This window comes from Semicossyphus pulcher, unplaced genomic scaffold, assembly GCF_022749685.1.
Source record: "Semicossyphus pulcher isolate SPU_LCO1_2020_fin unplaced genomic scaffold, fSemPul1.0.p SCAF_5, whole genome shotgun sequence".
NCBI lineage: Eukaryota > Metazoa > Chordata > Actinopteri > Labriformes > Labridae > Semicossyphus > Semicossyphus pulcher.
Window position 1 is genome coordinate 14,182,054 of NW_027211726.1, and position 17,607 is coordinate 14,199,660.

General features: G+C 39.1%; 1 protein-coding gene across 1 annotated transcript; it reads right to left on the minus strand.

Annotated features, from left to right (window-relative positions):
• Positions 1-241: 241 nt before the first annotated feature.
• ptpn2b (protein tyrosine phosphatase non-receptor type 2b) lies at positions 242-13,077 on the minus strand. The gene is made up of 10 exons (XM_069681270.1): positions 12,870-13,077; positions 12,235-12,325; positions 12,022-12,122; positions 8,708-8,806; positions 6,597-6,734; positions 6,052-6,261; positions 5,602-5,763; positions 4,160-4,392; positions 3,240-3,335; positions 242-1,125 (listed from the first exon to the last, which is right to left on the minus strand). Exons 1-10 carry the CDS (start codon positions 12,924-12,926, stop codon positions 1,104-1,106), a joined length of 1,209 nt encoding a protein of 402 aa, XP_069537371.1. The 5' UTR covers positions 12,927-13,077; the 3' UTR covers positions 242-1,103.
• Between the last annotated feature and the right edge of the window lie 4,530 nt (positions 13,078-17,607).

Below are 17,607 nucleotides of genomic sequence, written 5' to 3' on the forward strand. Positions count from 1 at the left end.
GGATATTAGTCATTTCAACACGCCACACTTTTATGATAAGCTAAGCTAACCAGCTGCTTGATGCAGCTTCATATGTAAGATTCTGTATTTTAGGGTATCGTTATTATCATCCAGCTTATCTCTACATGTTAACCGTGTGTGTGTAACTGATAAAAGGCCTGACTTATGACAAAACAATTAACAGGTTTCTGGGGACGTTTCCAGAGAAGAGTCAGAACAGCTTGTTATGTAAACTAGACAATACCAGTTTTATTTTTAGATTACACTCTAAGAGAAAGAGAAACTTAAGACAAATTCATTTCAAAAGGAGAACAAGTCATCAAATCAGCTTTTCTACTGCATTCAAATATGTAACATTGTCATCCATCTTTTTTCTTTTCTTTTTTTACAAGCAAAAATATGTCTTTTTACACACATCTTTTTAAAAAGAAGATATTTACATCATGGAAACGTTACATGCCACTGAATTTCTTTTTGGGAGGAGGCAGTGTTTTTTCTTAAACCACCCCCTCCCCCCATCTTTGTGAAAAACTTCAAGTAATCTCTTATAAAAAATAGAACATTTTTATTTCCGCCTCTGAAAAAAGTTTTTCTAAAAATACAAATATGAACAGCATTACAAATTGCAATGCATAGCCCCTATTATCACTCTTAATTTCATAAATGTAAGAAGCACAATAAAATGACAAAGCTGCAAAAAAATAAAATTAAAGCAAACAAAGATTCTGTGACTCCAGAAGCAGCACAGGTTGTGGTTGAGGGATGAAGCGCTGGTGTGTTTGTCCGTTACAATGTGCTCTCTTCAAAGAATGTCGAAGTGTCTGCTGTAAACAGTTTAGAGAGGATGAGGAGATTTGGGAAAGCTGAGAGGAGGACTAAGGCGGATTTGGGAGTGGCTTACACCCGACTAGAGGAAAACAAGGGAGGGTTGAGGTGGCTGAAAAATGCTACTGAGGATTAAAAACATAAGCGATGAAGAGAGGAGAGCTGGCTGTGGAGGACAGGAAGAAGGGCACAGAGGTTGGGAGAGAGCTGGAGTTCCCTGCCGTTGATTGCTTTGCTGCCAGAGCTGTCGGTGCGTGGCTGGCCGCAGGAGGAGGTGGTTAGCAGTCGCTGGTTTTTGCCCTGTCACGAGACACAAATTATTTTAAGATTGAACTAAAAAAACAGTTTTCTACCAGAGTGTCAGTGAAGCTCAAGAGAGATCTTAAGAACTCGTGCCACAAAATATTGTTAGTGTCAGTAGGTTCAGTTTTTAAGATAAAATCGAAACCAGCAGCAAAACACTTAAGGAAAGTTTTCATAGGAGCTGTTAAATAAACAATACACAATCTTGCATCACTTTGTTTAAACCAATGTTAGATTGATAATCAATGCAGCAAAAGCAGCAATCATGTTTAATTAACGCGTCACACTGTGTTTAGATGTTTTAGCTGTAAATGTAACATTTTGAAAATTTTCTCTCGCTTTAGATTTGATGATGTAAGCTAAGAGAAGACGCCCCTTGCGTAGAGCTTCTGAATAAGCATGCTGGTTCATTTGTATGGGTGTTTTAATATCATCTAAAATACCCCACCTTTATATCATTTTCAATGTGTCCAAGATTCCCTTGTTATATAACTTAATAAGGTTTTCATCCTGTCTTTGTCTTATGTGATAGTTATTTTTGACTGTTTGACTATTAGTCAGACAATACAAGACATTGGACATTGTAACAGGCATTTTCTCTATTTTCTGACATTCCATAAGCCAAATGATATATCCACTGATTAGGGGCGGGAATCGCAGGGTAACTCACGATACATGGCCCACGATAACGATAATATCAGCGATTCTGCGATAACTGATTTCGTCCCACTCCTACCACTGATAAACTGATAATGCAAAAGCTCAACTAATGCAATTTAAAACCCGTAAGCCAAGAAAGCTAACTGCTATGCTAACAGTCCTGAAGGAATGTAAAGACCCTTATGGAACAACTCTTTAAGTTACGAGCAGCAGAAAAACCTAAACAGACGGACCGCCTCAACCAGGACAACATTTATTTGTGTTTTCTCTCCATGACAATCAGTACTACCTTTGTATGATTGTAAGGGGACTTTCGATGATTATACACTCTCAGGCCTAGCCTACAAGAAAACAAGTAAAACCTGCTCAGTAACATCTACGTTGCAAAGTATAGGCTAAATTAGCATCTTGCATTATTCAAACTCAACCTGACATTTCAGAGCTTCAACAGCCTTAAACCACAGATATACACACATACACGCGCCACACACAAACACCATGCTATAGTGCAGCCAAAGTTTACCAAACTCCAAACCACACGAGCAAAAGCAAATCACAAAAACAAGAACAAAACCTCAACTGAAACTAAAACAACACAGCAGACACCAGGAGCACACACGCACACACTCACACACCTCTGAGTACAAGAGTGGGTGTTTTTCCCTTTTGTTTTCAAAGCTGCGGGTAAACTTCGTCCTCTAAATTTGCTCTCCGTGGTTGTTGTCGCTGCCACAGAGGGGGGTAAAGATACACCGCCCCCCACTGGACAGGCCAGCTCTTGTCATGTGCAGCAAATGCAGCCCAGGCTGTCCGAGAAGAACCACAACAGCAGAGTGAGACCTCGTCAGAAACGGTAACGGTGCAGTGACTTTGGGGCCTAATTTACAGGAACAACGCTGACATGTCACACAACAAACGGAGGCTTCTCAGAAATGACTTAGTGAGACGTTTGTGTGGAGGTGCGCAGTCATCAGAAATAAGTGCTTCATCAGGTCTAGCTGTCTCGCCTTCAGGAGAACATGAGGTGCATGTCAGTTAGCTTGACTGGTTGCTCCACACTGAATTATTAAGAGTTTGAAAGAGGAACGTAGAAATAAAGAGAAAATAAAGCCTTAGCTGTGTAACTTCTGCTATTATAGGAGGGTGAGTCATGCACAGGGAAAGCCTCCTCCGTCTGCTTAAAAGAACTGAAGCTGAAAAATGACTCATATCTCTTGTTCTCTGACATCTTTTATACGTCATGAGTCTTTTTTCTGTCTACAGGAAACTAGAACTAAGAAGAATGGAAAGTGATGAATGATCTCCCATTAAGTGCAGCTGTTAGACTAACATATGCTTAGATTACATGTTGTTCTTGGCAGTTTAATGTGCAGGAAGTAATGAAAAACAAAAGCAGCATTGTGATGGTGCATGATAAATCAGAATCGACTTCAACCTGAAGATGTTATCACCTTTTTCTCTTCTTTTCCGAGTCGTTGGTCCTCGGCTTGCTTTGGGGTGTTTTGGCTGTAGCTGATTTGGAGATGCTGTCTTCTCTGCGTCGTTTGCTGCGTAAAAGGAAGGTAAGGAAGATGACTTTTTCTGTGACTCACTGGGAATGTGTGCGTGGATGGGAATTGGACATAACGGTGCAAGTTGTAAAAAAAATCCTTTTTATTTTAACCTCTTTATTTAAGTCAAATTTGTATCTGATTAAAGCCAGTTTTGTTTTATTATTCCATTTTATTTCTGTGTTTTTTTCACCTTTTTTTGTCCTAAGCTAAAACTTCTTACTTGAGCATTGTGCTACCTTGCGTGCACTCCAGTAATCCTTTGTTGGACAAACATGTCATTGTACAATCATTCTTGTGAAGATCTGGATTTAAAAGGATTAGCTGGGGCGGGGGTGGAGGATGGGGGGGTGGGGGTGGTGGTCAGAAGGCTTGGGTGGTTGGGGGTTGTGTGCGAGGATGGAGGGGTAATCTTTCAGATTTGTTATCTTTCTAATACTGCAGCTCTCCTACGCATGATACTTTATCATTTCTAATATATGCTATAAACATTGCATATTGGGTTTATTTCAAATCAATCAAAAAAAATGATAAACAAAAAAAGTTTTAAGATGTTTGGAGATAAGCCAAGAATCAGCTTCTAAAATAAGATCATATGTGTCATAGTACGATGCAAGTTTAAAATTCTCAGAAACACTTCCTGTCTACGGAGCAGCCATGGCCGCAACTACAAACAGATCACAGATCTGATAACCAACTGCTGTCATCCAGCTTTTTACAAACACATTTAATAAAACAAGCGAGCATTGTCTTTTCTTTAACCTACACAGATCATCTATTAATTGATAAAGACAATGGTGCATGTTTTATTATTCACTCACTGTGCTGTGCTGCCGTCCAGCTCCTGTTCCTTGCAGGGAGACTGTGCGGGTACTTTGCCGTCCTGTCTGTAGTCTCCTCCCTCCTCATCCTCCTCCTGCTGCTGCTGCTGCTGCTGACCAGCCCGCTGGTTGCCGTTGCATCGCTCTGTCGGACACCTGGCCTGAGGCTGAGTTGGAGGGGGAGACTCTAATGTCGGCTCCTGATCTTCCCTGGACAACTCCCGCCACAGGTTCTACACAGGTACAGCAAAGTTTGTAGGTTAGTAAAGTTATATAACGGAGAGGTGCAGCTTTCAACAAGAAACAGCCTCATACAGGCTGTGCTATTATGCACACATATCAATGCTCTTTTAAGTATTCAGTTATAGTTTGATAATAACTACTGTCTTTTTCAATTCTTGAGCAATAAAGCCGTCTCCTTCATGAGCAGCCAAAATGTACGGCAGCGGCTTAGAAACGGAGAATATGAAAGAATTTCACTTTCAGCCTCAAAGTTTCAGCCTCACAAGCGGGAAGTTTTTCAGTGTGGGGATGGTAAAATTAACCTCAAGAACCAGTAACCGCCCATTATATGGAATACATATAAAGGATATTTGTATTGACTTTGTGAACTGCATGAATAATGAGCATTGCATTTGAAGGATGCAATGTTAATGGTATTGTTTCTCTGATCAACATTTGGCACCTTCAAAGAAAAAATAGACACACTTCAATCATGTTTCAGAAGCGTTCATCCATGTCTACTTAAACCTAGCTACTTCTCATATCAATACACCCCTCTACTATTCTCATAGTGTTTCCCTTCTCCATTTCTCTGACTATCAGAATTAAAACATTGTATAACAGATTCTAGACTCAAACCTCTGGCAAGAGTTTTGTTCTTTCCCTATGATCAACATGCAGCCACTTTATGAGGCCTGGCCGGAGGGAGCTTGGTGCCAAGTTGGGACACCTACCTGGACAATGTCAGGAAATGTTCAGGAGTGCAGTGCATGTGTGAAAGGGGCTCTAGAGTAGCCTTGAATCACCTTTTGTACTGCTAGAGAAGCAAATGCATTCAACTTGTTTTCAGTCAACCTGTTTCAAATCAGCCTCCTCTACAGCCAAATTCCAAATGGAATAGAGGCCAAGAGAAAAACACAAACTGAATAAGGGAATAAGAGAACAACGACTATATTTATAGTAAATGTATTCTTGTTGGACACAACACCTATATCACCACTGTGCAGACACCTGTGAATATCTGAGGGATGATTAAAAGTACAGAGAACCTTTAGCCTTATGATGCCCTAACACCAAAAGGGCTGAAACATGCAGAATGAACACAACAGGACATAATGCAGTCTCTATGTTTACAATCAAACCAGAGATACGCTGATAAAATGTCCAAAGTGTATCAGGACGAGTGATAGCATTATTAATGGCGTGTGTGGTGCAGCTACCTGTACAGACGAGTCTCCCATGATGTACTTGGCTCCCTCGAGGACGGCCATGTAGGAGAAGCGCAGCTGGTCGGGCGTCTGGATCAGGCCCATGCGGTACTTCCTCATGTCCAAAAGGATGCTTTTGATGTCCACTAATGAGGGGTCTTTCCTCTTGTCCATCTGGAGGAGGACATTGATGTAAATTGCCAGCAAAGCAGGATGAACTTCTCCTGATATTTTGTGACTCATTTGCTGGTTGGGTTTGAGTGGACACATTCTTACACTGTTATACATTTCCAGTCTGTAGCAGTATCTGGCTTATGCATCATCAACCTGCTGATAGTCTGCTGCAAAATATGACTCATCTAGGACATCCACATCAACCAAATTCAGCTGGACTCTGACCACTGTGAACATGAAGTAAAACTAAGATTCAGAGCTCATACAGAACAAAGAGGCGGGACTTACCAAGACCACACATGTGTCGACTAATGAAAACGTCCCTGAGCGTCCGATTCCAGCACTGCAGTGCACCACGGCCGGCCCGTGATCCGCCCCCAACGCTCCCGACTCCCGCACTTTAAAGAGGAAGTTTAGGAAGGATGCCGGGGACTCTGGGACACCAAAATCAGGCCACGTGGTGTAATGAAAGTGGTAGATCTCTCTCTTCTCCCCCGTCTGACAGCAAAAAACACAGAGGCCGAGTCAGTAGTTGCAAAACTTGTTCTTATCTGCAGTTGTCCTGTCAGTGCTGATTCGATCAGTTCTGCTTGAACTTTACTAGACGTGTTATTCAGCAAACGGAACAAACATTTCCAACAGTTTCAGTTTCATTTCACGGCAAAATAAAATGGGTATGGGTATGTTAAAGCAAGGATGTTTTCAGAAGCCTCAAACAGCAAACTCACACCATGTGATGTGACATGGTGTGAAAACCCTGAACCATTTCAGTTCTCCTTGACACAACATGCTGGGAAGGCCCCTTGTGCTAAAACTCTAAAACTGTGGCTTACGCTCAAATTGTGCAGCTCCAGGACTCTGGTGGTATAGTACGACTTTGTGTCTTCTGACAACAGTGTGACCAGGAAGCGTGTGTCTCTGAAGGGCATCTCCCTGTCCTCAGCCATGGGCCAGTACTGGGCACACTTTTCCTGTCACAGGAGAAAAACAAGGAGACTAACTTAGCGAGAGATCACAAGTCAATTCAAGATCAGACAAAGAAACACACCACATGAAAAGCAGACGCTGGCTGATTAAAGGTTAAAGCAGCTGATGTCAGACAGGAGGACATTTTGCTCCAGTTTTAATGTCTGTGACTTCTCTCTCCCCACACATACCTTGACATTTGCCTGGTCACACTCATCAACCCACACAGCACATGATACTTTTACATAATACACATTGACGAAACAGAAACATATAAAAAAAACAATAGAGTCAATGTGTTTCTTTCCATTAACATAAACAAATAATGTCCTAATCTAACCTCTGACTTGTGACACCAAACACTTTTTATCAACAGCCTTGATGCTGGTTTATTTTTAAGTCACCTTTTCTGGTATTTCATTTTGCATTTTAACGTACAAGAATCTAACAATAGAAAACTTTTTGGTGAACAATTATAGTTTTTTTGGTAACTTTTTGGTACATTAACGATGATTGAAAAGTCATTTTTTCTTTTAAAAAAAGGGTCTTTTTGTCACTGCTGAGGGAAAGGGGTGCGCTGGATTTACACCACAGGACAAAATGAGAGCGTCATTGCGAAACGGAGTGCGGCAAAATAATCGTTTTCACTCTTTTTTTTGTTACATAATTGCTGGAAGCCAAAATCGTAATTGAGATTAAAATTTGATTAATTGAGAAGCCCTAAACTAAACTACACTTCCACTTCAATAAAATCCCACCAAAAACAAAAGATTTCACTAATTTTGCACTAATTAGAGTCAATCATTAAATATACAAAACTTTATTAAAAAAAAAAGTATTATAAAATAAATGAATTACTAACAGTTTGTTCTCTATTTTGTTTTGTATATGCACTTTTAGCTGCATTTTTTATGTAAAAGATGTTATACAAATCAAAAATAAAGTTTATTATTGGGGCGCTGGTTTAGCTCAGTTGGTAGAGAAGGCGCCCCACAGAGAGGCCACATCGACTCCCGGCCTGCGGATCATTTGGTGCATGTCACCCCCCACTCTCTACTCCCCACATTTCTCTTCAGCTGTCCTATCCAATATAGGCAAAATAATAATAATAAAAATACAGTTTATTATTATTTATTATATTATTAATTTATCATTATTATAAACAAGTAGTGGAAAGAATTAGATCTAGCTGTGATAGAGTGAAGATAAAAATCCAGGTCCAAAAGCATTCCTTATCTTGTCGTGCACATACAATACAGAACAATACAATTTTAATATTTTTCAGGGATCAGAAAGTTATCTGTAAGTACTGCAGTCAAATACTGTGACAAATACTTCACTTTTGTCGACAGCTAACTCCTTATCACACAGTGCTTTTCAGTGTAAACGGACAATGGTCAGGACTGTCGAGAATAAGTCTATTATGTAACAATCCCTCTGCAGGATTGGAAAGCTGGCCTACATAAACGATCCTCTTCAGGTTAATAATAACCATGCACTAGGTGCTCTTTGTCTTCCATTTCCAAGAAATCAGTGAGCGAGTGAATCTCTTGGCCGAGCGGGATCCTCTACAGCTGCGCGATTGAGAGAGAGAGAGAGCAAGAGAGGAGAGATCGCAGATGCTCTGCGTGAAAGAGACCGTCAGTGTGTGTGCGTGTGTGTGTGTGTGTTTAATCAGCACAGGATCACAGGAAATAAAAGGAGTTGGGCTGGATCCAAGTACCCTCCCATAAATCTGTGACCCCATTATCAAAACACTGAATTCCAGTTATCCTGCTTACAGGAGAGTGAAGCTTCACAGTAGACGGTTTAATCAGAAGTCAGGATTAATCAAACAAGCTGCTTAAGTTATTTCACACTGTCAGCAGGCCGCAAACTTTCAGTGTGTGTGTGTGTGTTGCTGTCTGTCAGCAGTCTGTGTGTGGGGGTGTACGCACCAGAACAAGGTGGTTTTTTGTTGGGTTTTTTTTTAACTTACCGAGCCTTTTTCGATGACTCTGTTTAGCATGATGACCGCCTTGGTCTTCTGCTCCCAGATCATGAGCCAAAAGTGGCCGCACGTGCTCCTGAGGGGACCCTGATGAAAACAAACACATTGATTGGAAGGGGTCCAATAGGAGATTAACAAGTCATTATCAAAAGCAATGTGTGCCACATGTTTTACATAAACAACAGCATAAGACCCACTGAATAAATTAGATAAGCAATTGGCTCTTAATTAATGTGATGACTGTGCAGAGGATGAAAGCAAAAGTATACCCAAAGGTCAGGCCTGATAAGGGTTAGTGTGCGGTTGAGTTGAGAGAACTGCACTTTGTGAAGCTAAAATATCTACATATGTTAAATGTTGCGAAGGCGTTGGTGCAACAGCATGTAAACACACTGTAAAGGGCATTTGAATTAGGATGTAAATGACTACGACTGTGTAGAAGCAGCTGCTGCAACATCGCATAAGATTAAAATTTTCCACAGAAGAAAAGATTAACCTTTTTGTTTAAACACTTTCCTGTTATATTTTTCATTATGCAAAAAGAAGCCGACAAGGTGATGAATATTAAGACGCATGCTTTGCCTCACCAAAACGCTAAAAACTTGTGACATAAATTTAGTGTGCATTACAGAGCATCAACATAGTGTCTGCTTGTTGTCTGATTCTTGATATACTTGGAAAGGCAACAGTCCAAAACTGACCAAAAAAAAACAACATGATATTTTGTCATTTCACGCTGCAAATTTCTTTGTGGCTTTAAATTCCTGGAGACACATTCAGAGAAGAATGTGCTGCTATGTCGTTTGTGGACAAGAATGCTTTTACAATCAGCCCACTCTCTGTTTCCTGTGGTTGGGCTTTCAAAAAAAAACTAAAAAAGAAAAGAAAAAGATCACATGAGAAATTGTTTATTTGTCCTTTCATTTCTTGAAGACACAAGATTATTAACAGTGAAAATGTTCCCGGTGTGGGATCAATAAAGGCTTATCTAATCTAGTCTAATTAGAAGCTGAGTGGGCTGAAAGAGCTCCCGAGTTTGGCATCTGCTGACAACGACTTTTGTATCGCAGATTATTTAAGGTAAGATAAGATAGACTTTATTGATCAGGGTAAAATTCACTCATTACAACAGCTCAAAGTAAAGGACTAAATATATACACTATGTACACCTTTCACTTATTGTGGATGGTTAAGTTTTTGTATAAAAAAAATTCCACCAAGTCAAAAACGTACAGTGTGTAAGAAGGTGATATGGTTGATGATAAGTAAAGTGACCTACAGTATTGCAGAATAAAGAATTGCTCATGAGAATTAATTGAAGTAAAAGCATTATTCCAATCGTTGGCATTGGCCCTCAGTAATTATAGATATAAGTACATTCAAAATAATAACCTTTATGTGGTTCCTTTCATGAGCGGTGGCAGTGTGCAGGACTTCAGTAATAAGACTAAACAAGAGCATGATTTCAACCCAACTACCAATGTGACTGCTGGTGTTATGCCCCAAAAAAAGTTAAAGAAAGAGACCTTCTCAAAAATATTGTCGGGTTTCAGAAAGTATTTATGAACCCACAAGCAAATGTCAATACAGAGCAGCTGACTGGGATCAGCCTGCAACTTGGGTTCTCCTTCGAGGCATGAGATAGCTACTTAACTGTTCTAGTTTGGGCTATGTATATAACACTGATTCAAATCATATTCTACGATCTGTTGGGTCATGTGCATGGCTACACACAAACATGTCCAAAGGCAAGGAGCTGATGTGCGCAGAGTTTGTGATATGACACATATTAATGTTGATTTATACCCCTTCCCCTCACCAAAATTAGCGCGTGACACAAAATCAGACCGGGAATACCCCCTATAAATGCCGATAGTCTCTTTTCCCATTGCCAGAGTATACTCCTTTCGGTCTCTTTTCCGCTGCGTTACTGTCAGAAACAGAAACAGTAACTGTAACGGTAAATGTTCCAGGAACCTGTTGCCTTATTTCCTCTTCCCCTCAGGTCAGAAGAATCTCTCTCCTGTTTTTTGACCAGTGGGAGAGGGGCTTTAGAGAAGTTTTGAAATGACAAACTAGCACTAAACTATCCTCATCTTCCTCTAGGTCAAAACTTTTAGTTTTAGTAAGCTATATTCAGATAGAAAGGATATGAAACAGAGCCAGTCTTCAGTGTCTGAAGTTTGAGGTGCATTTCCAGTGTGTTAACTGTATAAAGATTAGAGATAGACCGATATGGTTTTTTCAGGGCCGATACCGATACCGATTATTAGTAGTCAAGGAGGCCGATAACCGATATTTGAAGCCGATATTCATTTGCAGTAAAATTGAAAATATCGGTATCAAATTTTTTTATAATACAAACTCCAACACTTGACTTTGATTAAATGCCTTTAAGCATATGCATCAGAGCCAAAATCACCCAGTTTTAAATTGATCTCTTATCGGCCGTCAGATAAAAAAAAAAAAAATTAAAAATTAAAAAAAATTTTGAAAAAAAAGAAAAAAAAAGGCTGATGCCGATATGCGTCAAAATGCCGAATATCGGTCTATCCCTAATAAAGATTAATCTAACAAACAACTATAAAAACAAAAAACTTTGTACTAAATGTTGTACAACCTCAACATTAATATTTAGGGGTAAAAAAACATAATCATTGCCTTGGCTTGCATCCATATAAAAATAATAATTCTTGATAAATATTGAATTATTATTTAAGGTTATTATCTACTGTTATGAAAAAGAAGCATGCTCCTACTGCTCACTGATAACTAAATAATTCAGTCAAGATGAGATGACACACATTCATCAACCCTATTTCACTTTTTGCTACATAGCCACATAAACACAACTAATATGTCTCAAAACCCAACACACACCCAAATCAGCACTCCTTAACACGCCTCATGCTCAGAAACACAGCACAACACATAATTCAACAGGCTGTGTTGAAAGTGGAACTGAGCCACTTGGCCGATCTGCTGTCAACAAATACACAAATTAGTCTGCCATAACATTCTGTCTGCCACAAGTTTTCTGACTCACTAACACTAACTAATTGACGACTATTAGGGGAACTAAGCTGCTGTCTACAATCAGGGGATGATAGGAGCTGTTGTAATTACCTTAAATTGGTAACTTATTTTTGTGGTACCTTGAATACGTCATTTTAGCATTGAGGTTTTAAGCAGACTCTGTTGTAAATACCATGACATATAGACCAAACAATTAGTCTATATTGATCCAAAAGATAAAGGCAGATAGACATGCTCGTTATAACTGGAATAAGTCTTGGACTTGCCTGCGTCAATATGTAACTTCTCTGGGCTTCCTCCATTACTACCAGACTTGCATTGATGTAGTCATTTTCTGTGTTTTCCAGCTTGACCCGACTGTGATCAACTGCAGGCAGCGTGAAAAAGAAAATGGTTATAAAATGACAGACATAGTTAAAGGTTGGAAAAACTGTGTGTCACTGGGAAAAAGTTTGGACTCTTCTTCAACATTCACTTACATGGACTGACATCTCTGTATCTGTTTCGGTTGCGATTCTCTGGGTACTTTGCCACTTTATAGGAGCACTCGTGGGACTGATTCCTGATTTCCTGAAGACAATAGAAATATTGTTTAGAACAGGAAATAATCAGATGCACAAGTATGACATGAGGCAGGGGTTCAATCTCACAGCTGTTTGATCTCTTGAGTTGGGCAGCGTAAGTTGAAAATCAATTAGATACTACTAGTAAATGTTTTTATTCACTAACCACAGTGTACAAACACAGGTATTTTCAGCCGTGAACACTGGACAACTTCACAATAACATCCAATTGCGGGCAATAAACTTATAAAGTTGTATATTCACGTCAAACAAGCTGAAAAGCTATATAATGTAGCTAATAACAGTTAACCTCAACCACATGCACACGCTCATTATAGTAGTTTATGATAGTAAGTGTATAGTGGGGAAAGAGAAAGTAAAAAACAGAAAGTAAAACAGCCAAAGAAACACATATACTAATCAATTTAGCGATAAAATAACAGGCTAGATAGTTGACGAGCGAGCCGAACTATTAGCTTGCCAAATTGAATGCGCGCTTATAGCACTGACTATTTATGTTAGCTTTATGCTAACAATGCTAACAGACTTACAAGGTACAGCTTTTGCCACCGGCCCTCTGAATCTATGTCTTCAAACTCCTGGTCCATTTTCCCCGTGGCAATGTCAGTCTACTTCCGTCACGTTAAGTGTAATTAGTTGTCCGACTATCTACCTCATTACTTTAATCAGGCTAGAGGCGCTTTTGGTCAAAGAAATATTACTTCCCTACGCTAACGAGCTCTCGGTAAACGTTTGTCCGTTATCTCTCCACAGCAGTTGACATCTGAAAAACCGACTTGTGCGCATGTGCCAAAAGAGGTCCTTCAGTAGCTGTCAAACCAAAGAGCAAAGATATTCAGTGAGCAAACGAGATGTCGCACAACCGTACCGCTCAAGCAAAAGAAGCCATTTTGAAAAAAAAAATGATTAAACTAAAAATTCAGTTTATGTCTGTTTTAATTAAAGAAATGTATTTTTATTTGGAGAAAGGCCTTCTGAATTATTGTTTGGGTATTTGCTTAGAGGTTCAGGTTTTATTTTATAATTGAAAAACTTATGGTATTCATGACAAAGTTCGAGATCATTCAATTATTAGTGTGCAACAGTGTTTGACCCTAGGGATTTCAGGGGTGGATGCATTTTCTGGCAGCAAAGATTTTTCATTTGCCAATTTATGCATCCCCTTATTTTTATAGCCAGAAAGAGTATTAGATGTAAAATATTTCTCGATAACAACTAAAATCTGACCAAAATATCAGCTGGCATCACTGCTTGATGTCAATGTGTCTGAAAAGGAATATTAACCTTAACTAACTAACCCTAACCCTAAAAATCTGCTTCTTTACTCCCTGTGCATTGCTTCTGTGCACTGCCTGTCGACACCTGTGTCCGATCGCACTTTAAGTTGTTTGTTGGTATTTACTGACTTTGTTCCCTCCTGTCTAGACTTTTGCTTGTGTTGTATTAACTCTGAGATGTACACCACTTTGGACAAAAGTGTCTGCTGAATGAAATGAAAGTGTAACATTGTAACATTTATATATTTTACATAAACATATTTATATTTATTGATGTATATATTTATTTACTTATTTATTCATATACCGGTGTATATATTGAAAAATCTTGGCTTGTTCAGGAAATATGCCGGTCAAAATTAAGCTAATATTTTTGTTTTTCTGTGGGTCTGTATTTAGGTTTGAGGGGAATTTTGTGATCAATGTTACCACCTCAACAGGTCCAATTGTGAAATAAGGATCTAACTGCTATATTGTTGCAATACAAGTCAGTGCATGAAAATCAGTCAGTGATGATGCATCTCCTCCTGGCCACCGACAGAGGTCAGCAAAGGTCACAAAGGGCTCCATTTTTAAAAAACTTGTTCCTCATCATAGCAAGCACAGTGAAATCCTTCCTTCCAAGGTGATGATGTAAAAAAACATCCATTATAAGTGGAAACTGAGGAACTATATCCACCATTATTGATTGCTTATAATATAGGAAAACTAATAAATTAAAGTATCAGTTACAGAAAATGTGGAATATTGTAGCTATGAGTGTCTCTTCAAGCAACTTAAATTCAAAGTACTTTTGGTTGAAAAGCACCTTTTGACACACGAGTACTCCCCCTACTCTCTCTACGATGCATGTACGTTAACCAACTAACTGATGACCCGAACAACCGAACAACAGAGCTCCACTCAGAAAGGCCCCAGCCAGCCTTGAATCCAGAACCTTCATGCTGCAAGGCAAACGTGCTAACCATTGCAACACCTTGCTGCTGTGCAGTACTTACCTGTTATATATCTACTTTCCATTTTATTATGATAAATGCACCACCCATATTTTTATTTGTTTTGCCTAGGGTTGGATTTGAACCAGGGTAACATGATTGATGGTCTGCCACAAGTGGGAATCTGACCGGTGTGTGAACGCATGCTTTGATACACGAGGCAGGTGCTCTATCCATTGAGCTATCTGCTCGCCCTGACTTAGTGGGTTCATTTGGAGTTTTGAAATAATTTCATTTGTGCATAATTGTATTGTTAATGGTGGAATGGGAAATATCTTGCTTCACCAGTGTCCCCACGGGATAAATCATCTCAGACTATAGCCGATGGGATCCGAGATTGGCCGTACTATAAAAAAATGCTTGATTGCTAAATTATTGTGTCATCCAAGAAAAACAGAGAATGAAAAAGTTTCAGCCAAAATCCAGCAAAAGACATCAGAACACACAGCAGGTTTATTGAAACATGACAATATAACATATGCAATAGAAATTACAGATACTCAAGACCAGCCCAGAAACAACAAATATAGGTCACACAGAACACATGAACATCGCATTTAAACCTCCAACAATCAATTTCTTTGATCACTTTAACAAGCTTCAGCCCATTTCATTTCATTACAGCAAAATCTGCTCTGCTAATCCATAAAACAATCACAATTATATTATGGTACTAATTTATGTCTGATGGAACAACAGAATGTGTAAAACCACACAGAGACAGACAAAGCTTCATTTAAAGCAGCATTAAAATTAAAATACAATCAGGTACAAATGTAAGTCTGTCACATAATAAATAAATAATGACACCAAGAATAAAACCAGCAGGTTTGTAAAATCAGTTTTGCACATTAATCAAACAACAGGCGTTCAAGAAGGTACAAAACATGTTCAATAAAAATGTTTAAAAAATAGTGTGCATAAAGTTATTTCAAAACCTAAATACAATTTCATACAACATAAAGCACAATGTGTAATAACATATAGATTAAAGTCTACATAGCTCAGAGTCAGTCATATATACAGTACATACAATACAGTATATAAAGAGTACAGAATGCTAATAAAACCTTTTGTTTTGAGAAGAAGAATCACTTTTTTTTTCAGGTTTACATGCAAATCTATTCTTTAAAAAGTCATCAGTTTTTACAGAGGTACATGTTAAATATATCTAAATGATAAACAGTACCTAAAAATGGCTTCAGATGTCCATATTTTAGAAAGAGCGTGAGTGTGTAAATCCTCATTTTTCTCCTCCACTGCTCCAATAAGTTTGACATTTCAGACAGTGTCCAGCTTCCTTTGTTCTGCCGGATCTCTTCAGTGATTGTGAAGCCTGTCCATGGCAAAGGGAAATTTGTTAAAGTCTGAGCACTTTGTATACACGGTATAATCAACGAGAAGTTTGAATTAAACATGGAAACTTCATACAAAATGACACACAGTCATTGAAATTCCAGACCGACTGATTCTGTGTCTAACAGGAGAGAATATCAGCTGAGGGATGAAATACCTCTCTTGAGCTCGTCCTTCATGATGGCCAAGGTGGAGCAAGTCATGTTGCGAGAGAGTTCTGCTGTGGCATCAGGTGGGCACGGCCACCTGGATTAGCCTGGAAATGCAGAAAAACACAGTATTCTCAGTTTATCTGTGCCTTTAAGGACATTTGATTTTATGTTTGCAACTTAAAATGCTAATAAAAATCTGTGCGGGGCCTTACCCTCGGATTCCACACAGGCAGTTTGCAGACGCGATCCTCAAGTCTCTTCAAGGCGATTAGGATTGGCCACTCCCTGATAAATGATTTTCAGATAATCTCATCCTCTTCTGCATTTTTTAATACAAAAGAATCTCATGCAGCAACATTTTCAGAGTGAAAGATCATAAAAGCATCTCAGACGTTTTCTTTTTTCAGAAACATGTCATTATTCCCACTCATGGTCAAGTAAAATTACCCAGACTACCCCTGACTTTAAGCCCATTTCAAGTTGATGTTTTTTCACTTAACAAGGACACCAGAAATTTAACAACTCGCCACATGTTGTACACTTTGAAAACTTCGTTGACCAGGGTGGACGCTGTAGCGTTTGGATAAACCTGGCATATACGGGCAACCAGAATGGCCAATGAAACACAGCCCAGGAATCCCAGCGTGTCGGAGGAAATGTTATGCCCTGAAGAGACACACAAGGAGGAGGAAAGGGATTAAGACTTAAAGTTCACAATGTTTCGGAGTGTTAACATTGCAAACACTCTTTAATGTTTATATGAATGAACTATCCGAGCAACTCAGAGGCTGCAAAACAGGCTGTATGATTGGTAACTCCTTGATAAACCATGTTATGTATGCAGATGATCTGGCTATTCTTTCCCCTAGCAGTGTTGGGTTTCAACAGCTGCTAAATATTTGCTCTGAGTATGGGGTCAAATATGACGTGCAATACAATGCTAAAAAGACTGTTGTTATGATATGTAGAACAAAAGGTGATAAGGACCTCAACTTTCCAGGTTTTTATCTATCAGGGCAAGTGTTAAGTGTTTGTAACAAAACAAAATATTTGGGGCACTTCATCACGGATCAAATGTCTCATGATGATGACATATACCGGCAGTGTTGTAGATTATATGCCCAAACTAGGGCTAGGAAATTCCACATGTGCTCAGACCAAGCCTCTTCAGAGCGTATTACACTCCTCTCTATACTGCCCCTCTGTGGGTCAAGTTTAAAACTGCAAGCATGCATACAAATTCAGGTAGCGTATAAAGACTGTATGAGAATACGACTTAAAAAACCTAGGTGGTGCAGTGCTAGTGAAATGTTTTGTAATGCAAGAGTCCCCACTTTCCATGCTCTAGTGAGAAACCTAATGTATAAATATATATGTCGCCTGAATGACTCGTTATCATGCTGTTATCGAATCCTTACTTTCTGTGTTTTACGATACCAGCCACCTCTGTGGAAACATTAGTATAATTGTCTTTTATAAAAACTTTTT